General features: G+C 46.9%; 7 protein-coding genes across 7 annotated transcripts; 3 read left to right on the plus strand and 4 right to left on the minus strand.

Annotated features, from left to right (window-relative positions):
• Nucleotides 1-2,032: 2,032 nt before the first annotated feature.
• Nucleotides 2,033-2,413, minus strand: PADG_03102 (uncharacterized protein; the record flags this gene model as incomplete). The annotated part of the gene is made up of 1 exon (XM_010760431.1): nt 2,033-2,413. The coding sequence occupies one exon, from the start codon at nt 2,411-2,413 to the stop codon at nt 2,033-2,035; it is 381 nt and encodes a 126-aa protein (XP_010758733.1).
• A 582-nt stretch (nt 2,414-2,995) lies between these two features.
• Nucleotides 2,996-4,650, plus strand: PADG_03103 (uncharacterized protein; the record flags this gene model as incomplete). The annotated part of the gene is made up of 2 exons (XM_010759961.1): nt 2,996-3,228; nt 3,297-4,650. The coding sequence occupies 2 exons, from the start codon at nt 2,996-2,998 to the stop codon at nt 4,648-4,650; spliced, it is 1,587 nt and encodes a 528-aa protein (XP_010758263.1).
• An 862-nt stretch (nt 4,651-5,512) lies between these two features.
• On the minus strand, nt 5,513-6,929 carry PADG_03104 (uncharacterized protein; the record flags this gene model as incomplete). The annotated part of the gene is made up of 4 exons (XM_010760432.1): nt 5,513-5,643; nt 5,739-5,803; nt 5,919-6,543; nt 6,620-6,929. The coding sequence occupies 4 exons, from the start codon at nt 6,927-6,929 to the stop codon at nt 5,513-5,515; spliced, it is 1,131 nt and encodes a 376-aa protein (XP_010758734.1).
• Nucleotides 6,930-8,563: 1,634 nt separating this feature from the next.
• Nucleotides 8,564-12,031, minus strand: PADG_03105 (uncharacterized protein; the record flags this gene model as incomplete). Its single annotated transcript, XM_010759962.1, has 4 exons — nt 8,564-8,951; nt 9,111-11,277; nt 11,333-11,927; nt 12,008-12,031. 4 exons carry the CDS (start codon nt 12,029-12,031, stop codon nt 8,564-8,566), a joined length of 3,174 nt encoding a protein of 1,057 aa, XP_010758264.1.
• Nucleotides 12,032-12,935: 904 nt separating this feature from the next.
• Nucleotides 12,936-14,026, plus strand: PADG_03106 (uncharacterized protein; the record flags this gene model as incomplete). Its single annotated transcript, XM_010760433.1, has 4 exons — nt 12,936-13,078; nt 13,156-13,354; nt 13,439-13,720; nt 13,787-14,026. The coding sequence occupies 4 exons, from the start codon at nt 12,936-12,938 to the stop codon at nt 14,024-14,026; spliced, it is 864 nt and encodes a 287-aa protein (XP_010758735.1).
• Nucleotides 14,027-15,438: 1,412 nt separating this feature from the next.
• Nucleotides 15,439-16,270, plus strand: PADG_03107 (uncharacterized protein; the record flags this gene model as incomplete). Its single annotated transcript, XM_010759963.1, has 2 exons — nt 15,439-15,640; nt 15,852-16,270. The coding sequence occupies 2 exons, from the start codon at nt 15,439-15,441 to the stop codon at nt 16,268-16,270; spliced, it is 621 nt and encodes a 206-aa protein (XP_010758265.1).
• Nucleotides 16,271-17,065: 795 nt separating this feature from the next.
• On the minus strand, nt 17,066-20,399 carry PADG_03108 (uncharacterized protein; the record flags this gene model as incomplete). The annotated part of the gene is made up of 4 exons (XM_010759964.1): nt 17,066-18,526; nt 18,617-18,867; nt 18,920-20,076; nt 20,137-20,399. 4 exons carry the CDS (start codon nt 20,397-20,399, stop codon nt 17,066-17,068), a joined length of 3,132 nt encoding a protein of 1,043 aa, XP_010758266.1.
• Nucleotides 20,400-21,120: the final 721 nt, after the last annotated feature.

Genomic DNA, 21,120 nt, shown 5'->3' on the forward strand with positions numbered 1-21,120 from the left:
TTTATTCCTTTTTTTTTTCTTTGCTCGTTGTCAAATTTTGAGAGATGTGAAAAGGCAAACCTTTTGTTTTGACTTCTTCATTTCTTTTGTAGTTTTCCCCCCCCTGTCAGGATTGTGTCAGGATCCGGCAATGAGTCATATAGTCGAATGAGTCATGTAGTCGCTTGGTCAGCCCGTGCAAATTCTCTTTCTACCACTTATTGTACTAGCAGTTAGTTAGGTGGGATGAGAACGTTGTTGTTGCATTGATCTAGCTACGTGTCAAACGGCGTTTTGATCTGATCAGATACCACGTGACCAGCGGGCTGTCCTGCTGACACCTCCCTGACAAGCTAGAAGATACCTGAACGAGTTAGCTGCAGAGAACAGAGAGCTCAACTTATGCAACATTGCAACAGTAGCTGGCTATTGAGATATCCCCACACCCCCCCGCTCCATATCAATTTCGAAGCCAGTCATAACATAACATGTATTATGGTAAGATGAGGGCAACCTTGGGGCTAGCGGAAGGTGCAGAAGTCTGGACTGTATTTCAATTTTACTTCCCTCCTTTCCTCCCTTCTAATTCAAGCTTTACTTCATCAACACATCACTCGTTTTTGACCAGCTGATTTTGAGCACTCCGATGTTGAGTTAGTTCTTTTATTTTGTTTCCGGCTTTAATGTCTGGGCGTGTCGTTCAGATGGCGGTGGTTTTACATTTGGGGTTAATATCGACTGGGTAAAAGGACCTGCACTCCTCCTATTCTTTCTATTTACTTATTGATACCCTGGGAGGCACAGGTGGTTTGTGATTGCAAACATCATTCCCTTGATTTTCGTTATTGCTATTTTCCATCCCTTGCTTCAATTTGATTTATTTTGTTTCCTCTCAAAATTATATTCCTGCCTTCCCTTAATGTGTTATCCCTGTCCTCTGCCTCATTCCGTTTCATGTTTCGTAGTTTTATTTAAATTTTTTTTTTATATCTCCATGCTTCCTCACCTTGCCTTATTGTACTGTAATAGCGATTTTTCTTGGAATCTTTATTGCTAACATTGGCTGGGAGATTTTTGACGGTTTCCCCTTTCTTGTTTACCACCTCGTGTTTTATTTCCCTTTACTTGCCCCCCTGTTTCTTTCTCTCTGCTATGCCTGTGCACGTAATACGAAGTTGTCATTCGTTTACCCTGTCCCAATCTCTTACACCGGAATCGCTCCCATTCCTTGCAGATATTTCTTTCTTCTTCTTCTTCTTCTTCTTCTTCTTCTTCTTCTTCTTCTTCTTCTTTTCTTCACTTTAATTCAGCCCCGTGTTTTGCGCCCAGAAGGAAGCATATTTGTATCTAGAATGTTGATATTTCACCTCTTTTTTTTTCCCCTTTCCTCTGGGCCGCTTCCCTGGATATCTGGTCAATGTAATGGGCTGCATGTGTCTTATCGATTGTGCGTTCCGAAGTGGGGATTGGGGATGAGCAATATAGCAGAGAAAAGACTGGGAGAAGAGAGCATGCAAAGAGGAGCAAGCAATCAATATATTATTAGCCGAGTTAATGCCTTCGATAGGCTAACTCTGTAAGCAGCTGTGTATGGTACACATAATATATGTTCCCCCCATTGATATGCAAGCATTTTCCCCCTATTTTCCCCCGCAGCTGCTGCCAGCAAGCAGACCTGATATCACCTGACTGACTGAGATGGCCCCCCTCAATTGCCCAAACAGTCCCACACGCCCCGTCCTTGCGCTCTGCAGACGTGGGAACTCTCTCCTGGGGCAGTTGGGCTTTTCCCCTCTCTCTGGGAGAAATCAAAAAGAAAATAAATAAATATAATAAAATAAAAACCATTGATAAAACTAACTGTTAGGGTTAGAAGCAGTCAGGTGACATGTCTGACCGGCCGGACTGATGTTGGGGTGACACATGCTGAGTTGGCATGCCGACACTGTGTGTTGCCGCCTCCTCCTTGAATTTTACTTCATGGATTGGCCTCCCCCTCCTCCTCATTCTTCCTCAGAGGGATTCCCCTCCTTTTGCAGATTTTGCAGATTTCTCACAGGGTTTTTTTTTTAGCTCCTGGACTTGTGGGTTCTTGCAAAAAGCTCTGTTGCTGCGAGCGGGCAGTGAAACTATCCTTGTCAGCAGTGCTCATCGCCCTTGTATCTATCCCCTTGGTAGGATGGTTCCCTGAGGAGGGACGATGCAATATCCCCTCATTCCCCTGATCAACGCACATTGTGCCCGGTTTTTGCCCGGTCTGAACGCTCTCCTCTTTGACGCCGCTAACATAGTGTGTTGCTTGCCCCGTCCAGTGGTCTCTGCATCTATCATCCATCCCCCTTTTCGTCCTCGGGCAGCGTTTTCTTTCCCTCGCCTGTAAATTCCAGGACCCCTCTCCAGAGTGACATTGGCCGCCATTCCTCTGCTGGGCCATCCTTCAATACAACTAAGCCTTGGTTTATTCGTATCAGCGCATCCAAAAGATTCATCCACGACTTATTTGGATTGCATTGGAATTCAATTGAAGATGTGGTGATCACATGATATCCGCGTGACCCCCACCCTTCCACGAAGGTTTTACGTTAACCCCCCCATTTGCGACACACGTAATTGGCGGGGATAGTATATAATCTTCAGAAGCTCGAGAAGCGAAAACAATCAAGATATATTGATTTATATATTAAACATCCCCCTCAGGCTGCCATTTATCCTACCGTCTGTTAACGTGTCTCTCACTCACTCTGTCTCCCTCTTTTTTTTTTCTTTTTTTTCTTTTTTTTCTTTTTTTTTTGGTCAATTTTGTGTTTTTGTTTTTTGTTTCTTTCTTCCATTGGTCATTGTGAATCTTCGTTTTAATGGAACGTTCGCTGTTTCATGGGATAGAAGAAGAATATCATTCATTCCTGTTGCTTCTATGATGGTTGATGGGTGGTAGGAGCTGTCGTACTCTTTATTTTGGCGACTATATATTTGGAGAAGAGGCCTGTTTTCTCATTTCGCACGAAAGAACCGTGCAATGGAAGCGAACGACCGAACCGCGCTGCTCGCGCTTCATGATGCGGACGACGAATCAGAACGTGGGGTTGAATCAAGAGCATCGCCGTCATCGCCTGATGTTGGGGATTCTGATCGACGCCGATGGACACGTTGTAGTCTGAAAGATAGGGGTTCATATCTGCAGGATCGCTGCGTTGCAGTCTCCGCTGTCCTCATCTTAATGCTGATATGTGGAGGGTTTATAGTCGCCTTGTAAGAAAATTAAATAAATACAGCCACCTTGGATAAAGTTGAATGTTTGCTGATTTTGCATGCAACAGTGTCTACAAAAGTTCCGGTAGAGGTTTGGTATGCACCACAGTGCAGAATGGATACCAATGCCACCAAGAATACTCTCAACATTGGGGGCAATACACCCCTTTTTTCTCTCTACGCACCACCTCGGAGATCTCTCCAGATATTCCCGTTGGTTGCACAGTTACTTTCGTTCAAGTCCTTTCAAGGCATGGGGCAAGGTATCCAACCAAAAAAAAATCTGCAACCTACTCGCAACTCATTAAACGCATCCAGGATCACACAAAGACATACATCGGTGAATTCGCAGTTTTGGAAACCTTCAATTATCAACTTCAAACAGATGATCTCACTCCATTCGGAGAGTCCCAGTTGACCGACTCGGGAATAAAATTCTATCGCCGTTACCAACATCTAACGAAAAAATCCAAGATTTTCATCCGTGCTTCTGGATCACCACGGGTTATTGTATCTGCAGAGAAATTCATCGAAGGCTTCTACCAGGAGAAACTACGTGACCCAACTGCAACGGATAGGGACGCCAAACCATCCGTGGCCGTTATACTAAGCGAGGACCCTGGCTCCAACAACACCCTCGAACACGGCAACTGTGACCTCTTCGAAGAAATAAAGCCTTCCCACATCGTCCAGAAGCAATTTGCAAAAGTATTCGCCTCTCCGATCCTCAACCGCTTCAGCTCCCATCTCATCGGCTCCAATCTCGACATCGCTGATATTGTCCACCTAATGGACCTCTGCTCCTTTCACACTGTGGCCTTCACACCAGACGCGAGAAGCATCTCCCCCTTATGTAACCTCTTCAGCAATGAAGAGTGGACGCAGTACGATTATTACAACACCCTAGGGAAATACTATGGGTTCGGAGCCGGCAACCCACTCGGGGCCAGCCAAGGCGTCGGCTTTGTCAACGAGCTAATCTCCCGCCTAACTAACAAGCCCGTCAGCGATTCAACCTCCGTCAACCACACGCTGGACTCTGACCCGAAAACATTCCCGCTTGGGCTGCCTCTGTACGCTGACTTCGGCCACGACAACACGATGACGTCCATCTTCACAGCCCTGGGCGTCTTTAATGGCACACAGCCACTGTCCAACTCGACTGTGCAGGGTCCCAACGAGACGAAGGGGTTTTCAGCCGCCTGGATAGTCCCATTCGCTGCCAGGGCGTATATCGAGAAAATGGAATGTGATTCGACGCCCGTGGCGAGGGAGCCGCTGGTCCGTGTGGTGATTAATGATCGCGTTGTGCCGCTGCATGGGTGCAAGGTTGATTCGCTGGGGAGATGTCGATTGAAGGATTTTGTGGAGGGGTTGAGTTATGCGAGAGCAGGAGGAGATTGGGAGAAGTGTTCTATTTGATTTATCCTTATTTTTTTTTTTTTTTGTTCTCTTATTATTTTGAATAATGATTTTCATGCAATGGCAGGGTGCCCACTGACGGATTTCGGATTGATTTTAATGATTTTTGATTATCCTGGGTTATTTTTGATGATACTGATGAAACGAACGTTTTGCAGCGTTTTGTTCTTTGCTTTTCTGGCTATTTCCATTGTGTCTTCAACCTGTTGGTTTCTTTCTTACTTCGTGATGTTCGGGCACATTGGTTACTACCTCCAATCCCATACTTTCCCACCCCCCCCTTTTTTTAGACCATTCGCGTTTAGTATCATCTGTACTATATTAAGAAGCCTAGATATAATAGATAATATAACGACCGTCTTTCTCTTGTGGATGTTGGAATAGCTACAGCACAAACTCTATCAATGTATACGGCCCCTGGAAAGAAAGCACAGCTGGAGTATTTTTTTTTTAAAAAAAAAAAAAAAATTATTTGCGTAAAGATCTTCACCATGTCAAATATTACCTGAACATAATATATATAAATACACATATACACACGCAGACATGCATGGATTTAAGTTGTGAGTTGTTGGGAGGAAGAGGGATAAGAAACGAGAATCTATATCAGAACAGACAGAAAAAGAAGAAAGTAAAGTTAGTTAATACACAAGGGAATCTGTTAACAAGATAGAATAAAATAAAAATTCATGATTTGCGAGAAAGAGGGGGAAGAGCGGAGGATATAAAAGCCGTAATGAATATGTAACTTCAAGAAGGAAATTATTATTATTATTTTTTTAACCCGAGGAGAGTAATCCGGCACCATTTCCCAAAAAAAAAAAAAAAAAAAAAAAATTGAACAGCTAAAGAAGTGGAATTTTCAGGTTTCCGTCGTCGATGCTGATGAGGGCGTGATTGGCGATGGCGATGGCGATGGAGAACGGGAGTTTTCATTCACGGGTGGGAAATGGTTGGTTCCCGGTAGGCTGCGCGGGGGTTTATTGGCGAACACTGATTGTTTTCAAAACCAAGTTTAGAACGGGCAACTCCCCAATGGCAGACTCTAATAATAATGATAATATGTGGGAGTCTGCATCATCTCTTACCTCGTTCATATAGCTCATAACTGGTATATATTAGGATCGGTAATGCAACCATGGCGGATGTCCATCTGGGGAAGCAGATCGTTCGTCAGTGAATATTAGCTAGTTCTTACACGAATGGGAAATCGAGATTGGAGGAGAAAGCGCTTTTCAAGAAGGAGCCCTGAGATATAAGGACCCTACCGTCTCGCCAGAGTTTTATACTGCTTCGTTTGCCTGATATCTCGCAGTTTAGCACTCTCAGCCTGCGCCTGGGCCGGCTCCAATCTTTGTGAGCTTAGCCGCTGTGCCGAAAGAGGAGAGGCGCGTTTCGCCGGTGGTTTGATAGGAGGTGGAGAAGACGACTGCTGGGAAGGGGATGCTGAGAACTTGCGTACGGGAGGGGCCATGTTTGTCGTAGACCCTGTGGACCCTGCAATTCTATTAAACTTATCCTCTGCTGCTGCTGATTTACTGTTGTTGCTAGCCGCCAGGGAGTTGAGGATGTTGGAACCTTGCGCCGCAGCGCCGTCAACGAAGGGTTTTACGGGAATCGTCTCCGGCTGTGGCCTCAGACCTCCCTGATTTCCCTGTCCAACAATTGTGTTCTCAATCCTGGCAGACTTGGCCCGGGATGATATATCCCCATTAGCCTGAACGGTAGAAGGCCCAGCTCCCGCTCCCACCTGTTGCTTCCTATCCCACTTCTGCTTCTCACGTATCGCCGCGGTGGCCGAATGGGGATTCGACTGTGTGGATGGCGTTTGGAACTTGATGGATAGCTGGGAAGGTGGATTCGATGTGGAGGTGGTAGATGGGGATTTCGTGCCTGTTGATCCAATATCAGCCCAATTATTATTATTATTAGCAGCAGTATCCGGAGATGAGGACGGGTGCGGAGGAACTTTTCAGTGGGGTCGGGCAGCCCTTCGTCACACTGGATTTCTCCCTAATTGCTGCTGGAGTTGTCTGGTTTATCTCTGATACTGGTGCTGGATGGGCTTTGGTCGACGCTTTGCGTGGAGTTATGGTGGTGGTGGTGGTAGCGGGGTTTGGATTGTTCGTGTATGTTGGGCTGGATCTTTGTATGGCAGCGTTCGCAGTTGTAGATGCGGCTGCGGTTGTGCCTGCGGAGGACTTGTTCGGTGCTACGACGACCACAACTTTCTTTGGTCGACCGCGCTTCTTGTTCGCAGGCTCTGGAGTGCTGGACATGATGATTTTATTTCGTTGATTATGGAATGAGTAGGTTCATTCGTAACAAGAAAAGTGACAGAAGTAACTTAGTTGAAAAAAAAAAAAAAAAAAAAAAAAAAACCTTCAAAAGAGATTGTTGGAAATACAAGAAAGATCCACAACCCTTGACTCGGCCGCGGAGTCAGTTAAAAACTAATTTTAATCCCTTCGTTTAATCCCCAGCAATTACTCCGTACAAGTGAATCTTTCATGTTGATAGGCGGTCGCCCTTCGATTCCCTGTCTAGTCGTGTTCCCCGCTCGAATCTTGCGGTGGTTTTGCGCGTGTCTGCCAAACAACGCGTAAATCGGTTTAAATTAAGATTAATCGATTTCGCGTCTGCACTCGAATATCCCGGTTGAGAGTTTTTATCACATCGAACCGGGATTCCAGAGATTCACTGCAGCAAGACATGTCCAGCCCGGAACATGTACAGTACTTTGACACTCCAGGGCAGCTGATAGGCTAAGGGCCTGCTTTGAAAATAGGAGAGCCCTGGAATGAAGTCCAGGGCGTGTTGCGCTCAAACTGATGATGATCAACCTGTTTTAGGGTGAAGATATTGCAGTATTTGAAGCAAGAGAATGGAAGCTGTGTTTACTGTGGATATTCATCTCTGTAACTAGTTATTGTGACTTGACATGCTTAACTGGCTCTAAGGAATTATAAATGGGAGGAGAAAAGAGCAACAAGCGCAGCAAAACAGAATGGAAGAATTTACTCTATGCAGACTTCCTTGTAATTTTTCTTGTCCATCTATTGGCAAGATGAATGACGTACGGTAAATGGCTCAGGTGTGGCAAAGTAAAAGAAATAACTAACATGCACAACACATCCTACAAGGAAAAGAACACTGTTGAACTGGATGCACGCCAAACGCTGACCTGATCGTGATCTCCCCATCTGCCAAAGGTATACTTCTGGTATAGAAAGATAGACGTGTAGGCGGACAGGAAACTTCAAAACAACTCTAGCCACCGCCGGCGGGAGCTTATGCTATCTATGCCTTAACTTTTCAGATGCGGATATGCGGGACCTGACCCATTCTATTAAGCCCATACGGGGAAACAAAAAAGAGAAGAAAAAAATCGTTCAAATGCAATGAATCAGAGAACAGGCGGGACTCTTTCTGCAAACCCTCAGGAGGAAGTTCGTATCGACATGGAGAAGCTTTGACAGCAGATAACAAATGAGAAAACATAAAGAGATACAGGATAAACTCCGACTCCAGGTGGTTGCACGTTCATCATCGAATCCACTTTGCTGTCATCAAGCCTCGCAGTATACAGTGATGATCTGACCTTGTGTTATCTCGCTCGCGTGGATTTCGAGGGTACTGGAAATGAAATAAAATAAAATAACAAGAATCGTCATGCACTTAAGAGTAGGATGAAAGGAAAGAAGGAGGAAAAAATTGTCATTCCAGATTACTCCATTATTATAAATTATGTTGCTTCCTTTGGAGCATCCTTTCCGGTGTAGACTGCAATCAACATCGTCTTTCTCAGGAGGGGGGTCTCTTGTCTTCGTCAGCGTCGGGGTCGGGGTCGGGGTCGGTAACAACATCATTTTCTCAACAGAGGGTTCCTTGTTTTAGCTAACGGCAGATTCATTCATGGGAGCCTCCCCAGCCACCATTCCATCCGCAGCAGCTTGAGCGTTCGGTTCACGCTGAGGCTCTCGCGGAGAGTGTTTGAGGGGTTGGCGAGGGTTGGTGGTCTTGCGGGTTGCAGCGGGGTGGCAGCACGTCTCGATGGGCGGTCGGGACCACGCGAAGGAGGTGGAGCAGGTTTTGAATCCACATCCATAGATTCTGCATCCGCTGTAGTTTTAGGCTTTTGCTCTCGGATTCTGAAATGGGAATGGGCGCATACGTGTTCACACGACGTGTTTTTATTTCCGCTGGTTTCGTTGGTGGTTGTAAGTCTCACCATCCTTTTTCGGAACAGTGTGTCCCCAAGAGCCTCACCAGGGGTTCGTTTCCCAGACGTTCTTCGGTCCCTTGGTGGCTATGTCAGGTGCATCTGATTGCTTAGCAGTCCCTTTCCCCTTAAGAGTTTTCACCTTTTCTATCGCTAGAGGGCGAAGTTCTAGCTTGTATACCTCGTCGTATTTTTGAATGGCCAAAAGAAAATCTTCTAGAGCCATCGAGCGACCGACGATTCCGCGAGTCCGGGCTTGCTACAGGTCCATGGCCTTTGCATTTGTTTCTCAACATCTTCTGTAATGAATGGGCCCTCTAGACCCTTTGGAAGGTTTGGCTTTCGACCCGGAGGAGGATAGCCAAAGGCATCGTCACATTCGATTTGGGAATGAGACTTCATCCGAGGAGGCGATGGACCGATGCGGGGGTTGTTGAGGGAATCCCTTGGCCTGATACAGGTATAAGTATCGGGAACAATAACCTTTTCTTCGTTATGTTCGTTTCCAAGTCCTGTGTGGACCCAGCCATCCTTGTCGGTCCAAGGACGGGGAATGTAAGAATGAGACAAAACAGATAGTTCAAGAGGCTTCAGGATCGCGCTGGTAGCGAACTTGCAAGAGACATCTGCCTGAAAAGTTTCTCTGGAAATGGGTGGCTCCACCGTAGTCGCTTGGCCAGCTTCCTTTGGTTCCGTAGTTTCACTTGCTTCTGCGGGTGAAGGGACGATGCCAGCGATCGAAGCATCTGAGGTATTGGCGTCTTTAGTTGCAATCGCCTGGTTAACGTCTTTTGACTCCGCAGCTTCCCTTGCTTGTGATTCTGAGTGGACGGCGGTAGCTGCCGCAGCATCAGAGGCACCGACGTTATTGGTTGCCGTAACGTTAAGAGCGTCAACAAAATTAGGGGAACCGGATACTTCGCCACCGGTAATAACTCCCGCAGGAGTGGCTGGTGTCTGAGAACCTGTTCTTGAAGGATCCGCATTGGTCGCGGAAGTCTGAAATGGCGAAGATGATGAACTGTCACCTGCAGCAGTCTCTCTGTCTCCCGGAGAGGTGTCGGCTTCTGCCAGCTGCTCAGTCGAAGTAGCACCTAAAGCAGCTGTGAACTGTTTCACATACCATATGCGGTGTGAACGTTTGTAATTGATGGGCACTCGGGGCTTGAACTTAGGCTTCAAAGCATCTGTAGCTAGGCTCAGAAGTTTCTGAACTATAGCTTCCGATTCTGGAGGCGGAGTAAACGCTGAAGCAGCAGGCCTTGGAGAAGCCGCAGTTGATTTGGGTTTGGGAAAGGGGTTGGTTGTTTCGTCGGGGATGCTGGGCTCCAGGGCTCCCTCCAACCTGGAGGTGTCAAGATCTTCCGGAGCTGTGATCTCGTCGGCGGAGAGAGCAGTGGCTGATAGTTTTGGCAGCCAGGGCAGTGAATCGGCTGTAACATTCGCATTAAGGGTTTCCTCGTCCATTTTAGGTATGTCGTTGTTGGCGGCACTTGGTTGCTTGCTGGTGCTTTCGATAATATTTTCTGTGGACATCGCTGTCCGAGGTTTCCCCCTTCTTGAGGCTTTCGCCCTGGTTTTTTTGCTCGTTGTCGCCTGCGAGCTGAGTTTAGCTTCCAGGGCCCTCAGCGTGGGTGTTCTAACCCGGTTTGACTGACGAGGTGGCATATTGGAGTGTAGAATGGGGTTTGACGAAGAGATATCTTGAGATACTATGGATATCGGTGAGGTTTTTGTACAAGTATGATCTGGCAGAGAGGAATTGGCGCAAGAAAAAGGAGATGACAAGCTAGAAGAAATAGACGGTCGGCGAGGGGTGCTGTAAAGATGATTCTCCAGCACCCCAGGAACAATAGAGAATTGTTTTTCATTGACGTCTTTGGGTGAATGAGGTGTGTTGAGACAATGGTAGTTTGACAATCCGCTGAGAGCATCGAATTCACCATCCAATCCCAGAGAAAATTCACAGGAGTTGATTTGTGCAACGGTGATATCCACCACCTCTGCAACATCAGCATCGTGTGATAGAATAGCAAATGCCTCTGCAAATCGAGGAGAAAGAGACGATTCTAGGTCAAGAAGCTCAATTAGGGTATCAGTTGCTGCTTGACATATTGATTCTGATTCCGGACAAGAAAGAACCACAAGGACATTCACAATGAGTTTTCCTGCGGTTGCTATGCCCAAATCTACACAATGCGCATCTACCATTGCGTTGAATAAGCTATCTCCAAATCCCGGTTTAAAACGTTTAAATTTAGCCAGCTTTGGGGCGATTCTCTTTGCTTCCAAATAAGTTAGGTAATGGAAGAATTTGGTAGAACAAGAGTCAACAGAAAGATTTTGTTTCTCCCCAAACTGTTCTCCCTTCTCGCCTTTATGCTTACTATTCGATTCTACTCGAACTGCCAATAGATTAGATAAACACCATTGTGTCGGGGAGGGAGACCTGTGACTAACCACAAAATGTGCCGGATATAAAATAGGGCACCTCACTCGCGGGATACAAAACTGCATCGTTCTTAACTAAGCTTCGACTGGTGTCTGGTCTTTGAGGCGCTTTGCTTCTGGGAGGATCCTGTTCGAGGGGAAGACCCTCTCTTCCATTGTCGATTTGCTGAGCAAGCCAAATCGCCATAGCAATTGGACTATTGTCCCAGGGATATTTGACTGAGCTGAATATCTGAAATTTTGGCGTAATCGACGAGCTGATACGGGGCTCCTTGGGCACAACTCCAGCATGTCTTGCTGCAATTTTACCAGGTGTCGAAGGAAAAGAAAGCTCAAGACAAGGCCGGCTCACGGGGTTCATTTGTGGAGCAGGGAGCAACTTTGCACTCTCAATTTCCTGCCAACTTTTGGAACAACGTCGATTGTAACTACTAGTCCGTTGGCGCTTTGTTGGGCGAGCGAAATCTGATTGGGTCAAAGTGTGCGATAACTGAGAGGTTTTCGAAAAGCTTCCAGAATCGATTTCATCATCCACCAGGGTCACCAACGGTTGCTCTACCACCAACGACTGCTCTACCACCAACGACTGGGTACGGTTATATGTCTGCCGTTGGATACAAATATGTTAGACTGATAGGGACCAATATGGAACACAAACACATACTGTGGATGTGAAGAAGTTACCAGAGTAGTTCCACCCAGACTCATTTTCATGAACAATATCCGTGGTCTGAAGCCAAAAATAAATAAAAAATAAAAAAATAAAAATAAAAACAGATGTCGGATATAATTCTGAAGTAGATAGTTATTTCTACCACAGAACAAACTGCCAGGTTGGGAGGACTGAGAGGTGTTTATCATAAGTTGGAAGCTTCTTTCAACATGTTTTCCTAGGAACAAATCTTGCGGACTAACGGCTGGTTAACTCGACAATGTACAAAAAGTAACGAGATACAGATATGTAGAATTGCTACTATTTCCTACTGCCCATACCATCCGGTTGGCTGTGTGGGAGACGGTTGGAACGCCCTGTCCAGCGCGGCATCACACGTAGGTAATTAATTTATATAGACTGCCAAAAAAAAAAAAAAAAAAAAAAAAAAAAAAATCTCGTGCTGGCAATTTGGCCGTCGATTACAGCAAAATGCATGACGGGTGCGAAGGGGCTCAGAGGAATGGTGTGAAAATGAGATATGAAGTAGTTCCAGCCAGAGCACAGCGTTACTCGCTTACCCCAGTTTAAATAACAGCAAATTCCTCTCGCAGAGATAAGGGAGTTGTTGTATAGAACACATCAGGTACAGTAAACTTAATTGGCATGAGGAAACAATTAGTTAGGGGCTCCGACCCTTGTATGACCCTGCGCTAGCCTCTTTGGGAAGCCGGATCATGTGCCTGTTGCGCTACTCCCGATACTGAAACAAGTGACCAAAGTTCCCAGCTCCGCGGCTTTAACAAGAACTGTGCATGCAACTGCGGAGTACATATATCAACAATAAACAAAACATTACCCCTCCTCGTGGTGCCCCTCGCACTTGTTATCTGCGCTGCTTTTTGACTTCTGAGTTTCTACTAGCAGGATTGTTTTGATCAGCCGCATATCCTTTCGAGGATGCAGCTGCGGACACTCCACCGAGCCGGTCTGCTGCTATCCGTACTCCCCTCTACCTGGGCAGGTTCTGGCTGGGGATTTGACGATGCTACGGTCGAAATTACACCAAAGAGTCAAGGGATTGGAGAGGGGTTGAGAAAGAGGTGTGTTGAGCGTGCCTGCGCGTACGGGTAACGTGGCCTGCGGGATGCTGATTGTACGCACTGGGAGGAACTACTAGATTATCGGAGAATACACCGCTATCGCAACCGCTTTCATTTGGAGATTCAGATATCCTCAAGCTTAGCTTGACGACTCAGGAAGACCATTCTGCCAAGAGACCACACCAGGCCTTTTTATTATTAGAAGATCTCGATACAGGACTTGACCTATCTTACCCTTTAAATGCGAGAGAAAGCGGAAAGGCAAGACTGGAGTTGGTTAGTTGGAACATGCACCCAAAACACCACCTGAGTGTTGAACGTCGCATTATTAACCCACCCCCCCTCTCTCGTTCTATCCAGGCACAAAAGGACCTCCCTACGCAGTTCTTCCAGTCCTCGAAACCCATCGAAGCTAGATTCGTGATCGCCTCGTTCGGCTCAGCGAAGGGATATGATGACCCTGTCTTCCGGTTGGATATTACCCGCGATGCCTCTGTCAGCGAGCAGCCGCTCCCCCCCAGATATGGCAAGCTCAAGGAAATCCACCATATCTTCAAGGCCGATCCCAAGAGCCCTCCTCTCATCGTAACTCTGGTGTTTGTGATCGCGGTACTGGCTGCGTTTCCGGTGCTTGCAGGTTTGGTACGTATAGCAGCTCGGACCAAACGGAGTCCTCTTCAAGGAGACCGTGGCTAACAGTGCCAGTAGTGGGTCTACCTGGGCGTAAACTTGAACCACCTCCAGCTCGCACTCGAATCGTCACCTGTCCCACATATGTTGTTTCTCGGTTCCATTGTTGGGCTGGAGGGTATATTCTTCCTATATTATACCTCATGGAATCTTTTTCAAACCCTCCCCGCCGCACTGGCGGTGGGTGCAGTTGCCATCATTAGTGGCAGTCGCGCATTGAGCGAAGTCCAAGAGAGACGTCTGGCAGGATTGCGCTAATGTCATATTTATTGACTTTGGCTTTGTGCTCTGGTTATGCGACCCGGAAGAGTTGCCCAAGCATGTAAAAATATATACATAAAGAGAGCTTGAGAATTGAGGTTGGGATCTCTGTCAAATGGTTTCTTCATGCATATATACAACCCCGCGAATTGATTGAGGTATTAGATTCCATGTATGAGATGAGATACCTGTAAAGGAAACCAACATTTTTGTTTTTCAACCCTTTTCTTGCTGGACTTCGCAAAAGTGCCAGCTGCACTTACCAGCCAATAGGGTCTAACGTTTAATGCTTAGAACCAACACCCGCAGGGAATTGATAAATACACTCTTACCCGGCTAAATCCACCCATTCCAAAATACACTACTCTAAATCAAACATAGCGTATACACAGTCGTACACCCAAAGTAACTAGCGTTCCAATGTCATTGATATGTGCCCAAAATCCCTCAATTGCCAACTCAGACACTGCCTGCCAAGCAGCACTGCCAAGCCCCTCAAACCCCTTGCACCCCAGGGATTTTGAATACATGAAGAAAAAATACCAGCATTCCAGTGGATTCAGGATGTGCCCAACCCCTCAATTCATTACTGATATATTAATCTGAAATAATCTACAAAATCATCCCCCCCCCCCCCCCCTCCCTCCTCCCCACCTCCCCAATTCACCCGTGCCAGGCCTTGGTTCTTCTGCGTATGGCTGCTCTGCAGAACCAGGATATTCTTCAATGAATCAACCTCTGTGTCCTGCTCTGCTCCCTAAATATCAAAAATCACACTGTTTATCGCCTGTGAAGTGATCTCATAGGGGGCGTTTTCAGAGAGTTTAATTGCTCTGCCCTGAGGGATGCAGGGAGGAGGTTAGTGTAGCAACTCATTGTTCTTCAAGGGCTGCAGGTGCTGTAGAAGGGGGATTGGGCACTGCTTGCTGCCAACTAACTACCCGCCCGGCATCTGTCATGTAGACTGCATGCTGCTCGGCAGCGACAGGGGTAAGTAACTGTGAGGTGTTTATTCACCCAATCATACTCCAGTCCTTTCCTCTCGGTGTGACGTAGGTGCCCTGTGTATAGTTCCCCTTTCCCCCCCCCGCCGTGGACGTGCCCCTCCCCCCTAGATTCCATCCCTGATCAGTGCAGTTGGGCACATATCAATGACATTGGAACGCTAGTTACTTTGGGTGTACGACTGTGTATACGCTATGTTTGATTTAGAGTAGTGTATTTTGGAATGGGTGGGTGGATTTTGCCAGGTAGCGTCTAACTTAACCGTCTCCAACATCCCGAAGCTAAAGAAGAAATAACCTGGAACAAACTACCCGCATACTTTTAGCATAAGTTTTGGTTATTCATTCACATATTGAGTGTTCCACTTGACCATTGACCTAACACCTCCATTGTATAGATTCTCAATGGGTGCATCTTCGTCGAAGCCAATTAAGGTGGCTGCAGGTGCTGCTTCCCGCCGCCAATACCCCAAGAAACCCTCTCCGTCAACCACAAACACCAGCAGCATCACACCCTCAGATCGAGCGGCGAAGGTGTCCAGTCAACAACGACAGGCAGGATCTATACTTGATTCAGGGGAGAAAGGCAGCTCCGCAAAATCGGAAGGTATGTTAATATAATTACATATATATTGCATCTTTGGCGTTTTTGCTTGCGGAAACAGAAAAGCTATTTCCTACTCGAGCGCGTGTCTCCCGCGATCACTCCCGCCGTCAATCCATCACTCCGCACCCTCAGTATAAAGCCATGGGAGCAATCGAGTTCTAATTCTAACCAAAATCAACAATGCCTAAAAAATATATATATATATTAATAGTTATTGACCTCGATGCCCGGGACCCTCACTTCGCAGCCTCCCTCCGCTCCATAGGCCCCGTCACACCCCACCCCACCCTCTCAAACTCCAGTACCTTCAACAAACAGCAAACCCCACCTTTTTTCCAGTCCCCTGATTCCCCCATCCCTTCATCGACAGTATCCTCCACCACAAATCCCGCCCTACTCGTCCTTTCCGCTCGCGCCCAGCTGGAAAAAGCTGCTGAGAGCGAACTCGAGGCCATGGACAGACATGGCCACCCGGGCCGTGAATTCTTGGATATTGTAAGTATCAAGCAGATTTTGGCTATGAGGGATAGGGAGGGGGTGTCGGAGGAGATGATCGAGAGGCAGTTTAGGTTGAAGAAGGGGGTGGTGGGGAGGTTGGGGGTGAAGGGGGTTGTTGGGGTTATAAGATGAGTTGGGGACGGGATGAATGATTTGGGTGCCACTCCGCTTTTCATGCTGGGTGAATGTTTAATATCTATATTATGATTCCAATTTTGCGTCTATTTAGTGGAGGAGCTTTATGTATGTATGTATGTATATATGTATGTATATATGTATGTACATGCAGTGTAATGTACATATGTTCTGTTCAAGATAGTAATTTGGATTTCACTTTTGCTATATGTTCTGAGGGTGATTCAGCAGATCATGAGAGGCGAATATTTCACCCTGTGAGAAACAACTACTTTGATGGCTCCATTGCAATAGGAGGAAATCGTCATCAATTCATTGTAATTGATTTTAATCCAGAGCACAAATACGTACAACAAAGCTATCATTGTCGGCAATCAAGGGGATAATAGATATCCTGCTGAGTCCGTATCCACCATTGGATCTCCCAGGGCATGAAGATGTGATGTATTAGGAGTAACCAAAGTCTTAACAGAGCTACCAAACATCTCAAGATACAACTTCACTGACAAAGGGGTCCTAGATATCGAATAATGGCGAGAGAAAAAAGGGGAGAAAAAAAATCATAGATTTAAAATCAAAATGGCACGAACATACGAAGCCAAGTTAACCGAAAGTACAATATAAAAAAAAAATAATAATAATAAATAAATAAATAAATCCATAAACTCAAACATAACAAAGACTTGTTTATTGACAGAATGACCGTGGTACGTTCTGTATAGCGGATTCCACCTCAATGGCTGCTTCAGCAGGCTTGTCCATCAATCTCGAAGGACGCCTTGCACACCCCACTCAAATGTAAAACATAGTATCTGTCAGATCCTGGTGAACCAGAATATCGCTGCCGGAGGGCGAAGGACCACCCTCACCAGCACCGGAGGAAGCAACACTGACGTCAGGGCTCATATCAAAATACTTGCTCAAGTAGCGCCGGGCACGCTCACAAACCAGGTCCGCATAGTAAGCCGGTGGGCAGATGCTGACAGCCTTGGTTGCTCGACCGAACAAGTAACAGAGATTGTGTGTCAGGTCCTCAAGGTCGTCAGCAATGCTAGGAAATCGGTTGGATGTCTTTTTGCCGGAGAAAATCTCGTCGTGAATGACATAGTAGTGGGCGGGGCGCGCAGTGCCTTGTAGAGCGGTATGGGCCTGCAAGAAGAAATCCCAGTTACGTGATTCTGTGACGCCGCGGTCGACGACGGTGCCGTTGTTGGGATTTGAGCTGCTATCGGCATCTTTGAGGTCGGTTGGGTAGAATCTTGTATTGTGTCGTTTTCCTACGATGATGATAGAAATTCTTGGTAGACCCTTCTTTGACTGGTCAGCTGGGTAGATAGCTTTGCATGCGTTGCGGAGCAGTGGCAGTTCTTCGTCAAGGACTTTGCCGTATTGACCTTCGGATACTCCGTCGCGGTATACCAGGATATTCTCTGGCAGGCGTTTGTTATTTTTCTTTTGCCAAAGTTGCAGACGAGATTGTAGCATGGGATCAAGATCGTTGACCATCTCCGCGCGGGCCTGGTGCTGCAAACGGATGCTGGCGGGCCACTGGCCAAGCACATTATCCACGCTTGCGACCATTCCAGCAATGCTTGGTGCAGTTGGGGCAGAGCCGGGAGAAGGGTGAGTGACATCAATACCAACGACCATGGTTTTGCCCTCGGAGAGAGTTCCCAGCTTGGATGGCTGAAGCCGGTGGTTGACTCCTCCGAGCTTCAAGTTGAACTTCAGAGCAACGTTGGCAAAATATTGAACCTGATTCTTCGCAAATTTTTCTGCGACAACGCAAATAGTATGGATGCCGTCTTTGACATCTCCCCTGTATTTTATCTGATTGTAAATTGGGGGGCTTGCAAAAGGCAAGATCACCAGTACCAACCTTACACGTGACTGCTGGCGAATCTCCGCGAAAATAGGGTCAATGGTTACATCCTCTGGGCTTTGGCCCCGGGGAACATTAACAGCAATTGGCCGGCTGGGTGCCGGAACAGCAAGACCCTGCATCTTAGCAGTTTCCATAAATCTATCAACGCTATCGGAAAGGGCTGCTGTGTCAGTTCGCCCCCCCTGGTAATATAAATAGGTCCAGGGCGGGAGCTGCGATCCTTGGTGAAACGCAACCTTCTGAAGGTTCCAGTTCCCGCTTTGAGGGATTTTGAAGCTCTGTCCTTTGTACTGGATAGCATTCGGCCCTTCCAAGACCCGGCCAGGAACAGTGATTAAATTGGGCAACATCGAGAACTCCATACCATCCTGGATATTGTAAGCGACCGTCTCAAGGGCTTACAGCAGCAGCAACAGCAGCAGCAACAGCAGCAGCAGCAGAGAAAAGGTAGCACTTACCAACATGGGGTTCAACTGTGGACCAATACCAAGAACCTGGGCCCCATTCGTGACAATTGCCCTGGCATTTTCCACAGGTTTAGCGACCGCAAACTTGATCATATTTTGTGTTTGACTGGGGTTAAGCTTAGCATTTGCCGGCTGTCCAGGAAGGACCTGGCAAACGTCCACAGGGAGGTAGTTTGGATTTTCCTTGTTCCCTACGTTGACAACCGGAAGTGCCTCGTTGAGCAACGGAAGGTTTGGATATGCTGTTTTTGGAGTTAGAAACCAGGAGCGGGGCCAGTTTGCATGTTCACTTACTGCGTCTGAAATAGTCGTAGACACTTATATATGAGCCTGTAGGTAAATCTCCGCCAGGTTTCGCTCCAGGCAATTTGCCTTTCTTCCCACTTTTCTTCTGTTGACTCTCTGCAGCCGGCGCTGGCTCATCAAGAAAGAATTTGACGTCTTTTGGACCTGCTCCTAGCCAAGGCACCTGCGGTGGGTTTTCCAAGCGTCGACCATCATGTTGTTGTGCAAGACCATCAATGGTCTTGATCCGCAAAATAACCTGGCCCGATTTATTCTTACGGACAACATGTGTGACGCTCACGCGTACTCTCCTAAGGAAGCGATGGAGTTGGCTCATGCGATCTCGGCCTCGCATCGTACCACTGAGAACATTTATGATATCAGATAAGCTCCCACTGCTGTAGCAAGGAGTGGCCCTAACTTGAACGTTCACAAGAAGGCGAGAAGTCGCTGCCCGGACGCTGACGAAGAAACCCCTAAGTGCTACTAGTCCTCCAGAAAGATCATAACTTTCGACTCCCTGTTGCAAGGGGAAATGTTTGTTTGCACCTATCGAAAGTAAATTCCGATTACTCTTCGGGTGATGACCGAAGACGATGTTCAAGGCCTGAAGTATCTCTTCTTTGCTAATGAGAGGAGTGCCAGAATTAGGCGAGGAGAGATATTGCATCAATGTTGCTACATCAAGAGAACCAATAGGAATGACCCGAATCTGGTAAGTCTTTGCCTTGGGGGACGTCTCGTCTTCGTCCTCGAGTCGATATTTAATCGGAAACAGTTCCTGGTCAAGATTAAGGTTGGTCTTGCAGACCAAGGTTGCCTTGTAATCAGTTGCAATTTTGTTCGCCATGTTTCCAAAATGATCTTCCAACAAAAGTTCAATAATACGCTTGAGCTTCCTGCCAGCAGGCAATTTGGAATCTTGTTCCAGGACCTCCACCTTGTAGCGGTACAGGGTGAGATTCGACTTTGATATCATTTCAAAGTAGTTCGCCCAAAGCAGGACGGGCCTTCCTTGTGTTCCGAAAGCAGGCCTTAGGGGAAAATCCCTGCTAAGTGAAAGAGACTCTAGGCTCACATCCCTTCCTGGGCTGGCGGATCCCTTATACTGGTCCTCGACCTTTTTAACATTCAGATTTGGGGGGGGAATCTTTCCACTGGATGGACTGTGAGAATAAGACGGGTAAGTGAAACTGGTCCGTATGGTGGGTAGGTTTGGCACTTACGAGAACACCTCTGGGCCACGTACAACACCACGTCCCCCACCACGTCCCCCACCACGTCCTCCCCTGAATCCTCCACCATCATCACGGCCGCGGTCACCTCGATATCCACCACGTTCGCCGCGCCCACGCCCACCTGAAGGAGCATCGAAAATGGGATGTTGTCCCTGTCCCGAATCAGAACCCTGCCCACGTCCCCTACCTCGTTGTCCTCCACGCTCTCCACCCCGCCCCCTGCCACCACCACGAGATTGTTGTTCTGACATACTGGGAGATGGTTTAGTGTTTCGACTGAGAATTATCGATCGGGAAAATGTTAGCAGATGTGCATTCACTTTCTTTGCAGAGAAAACAGGGTAGGGGAAGGAAGAAATACTCACGGAACCAGGCAGGTAGTGGATTTAACCGAATGGGCAAAATTGGGCGACGGTGCTTTTAGATACTAAAAGGACCCCCGTTTGGAGGCCTGAACCGAATTGCGGAGATATTTCGCATTCAATGCGCCCAAAAAAATAAGACTTACTACAACAACCACGACTCGTAGTTAACTCGTTGACCTAAGTAATTGTGGGCATTCCGTCTGTCAAATTCTACTAAAGAGTGGATAGAAGTTGTGAGAGAAACACAACAAGCCACTCAATGCAAGCTAGTTTTATCCCCCGCCTTGCTGCACAGGTTGTTGGCCTTCGTTTTATGATTGAAACTCAGTTTTGTCCGTAGTGGGGTTTGTCAGCTTTGCGTGCGTTTGCCCGAGCCATAGTTTAGACGCTAGAGACTCGAATTTTTAATTACATATCCACCACGTATTTTCATCGAGATCAACTACAACGCAATGAGATAGATAATCATCTTACACATCAACCATTAAATTTACATATAGAATAGACCATATAAATATATGACCAAATTCATAGAATAAGTTGCTTGGGCTTAATAGCCTGTCCGGAACATCAAACTCGCGATTTTCAAACGATTGATCTCGCAGGG

The sequence above is a fragment of the Paracoccidioides brasiliensis genome (assembly GCF_000150735.1).
Source record: "Paracoccidioides brasiliensis Pb18 unplaced genomic scaffold supercont2.3, whole genome shotgun sequence".
Lineage (NCBI taxonomy): Eukaryota > Fungi > Ascomycota > Eurotiomycetes > Onygenales > Ajellomycetaceae > Paracoccidioides > Paracoccidioides brasiliensis.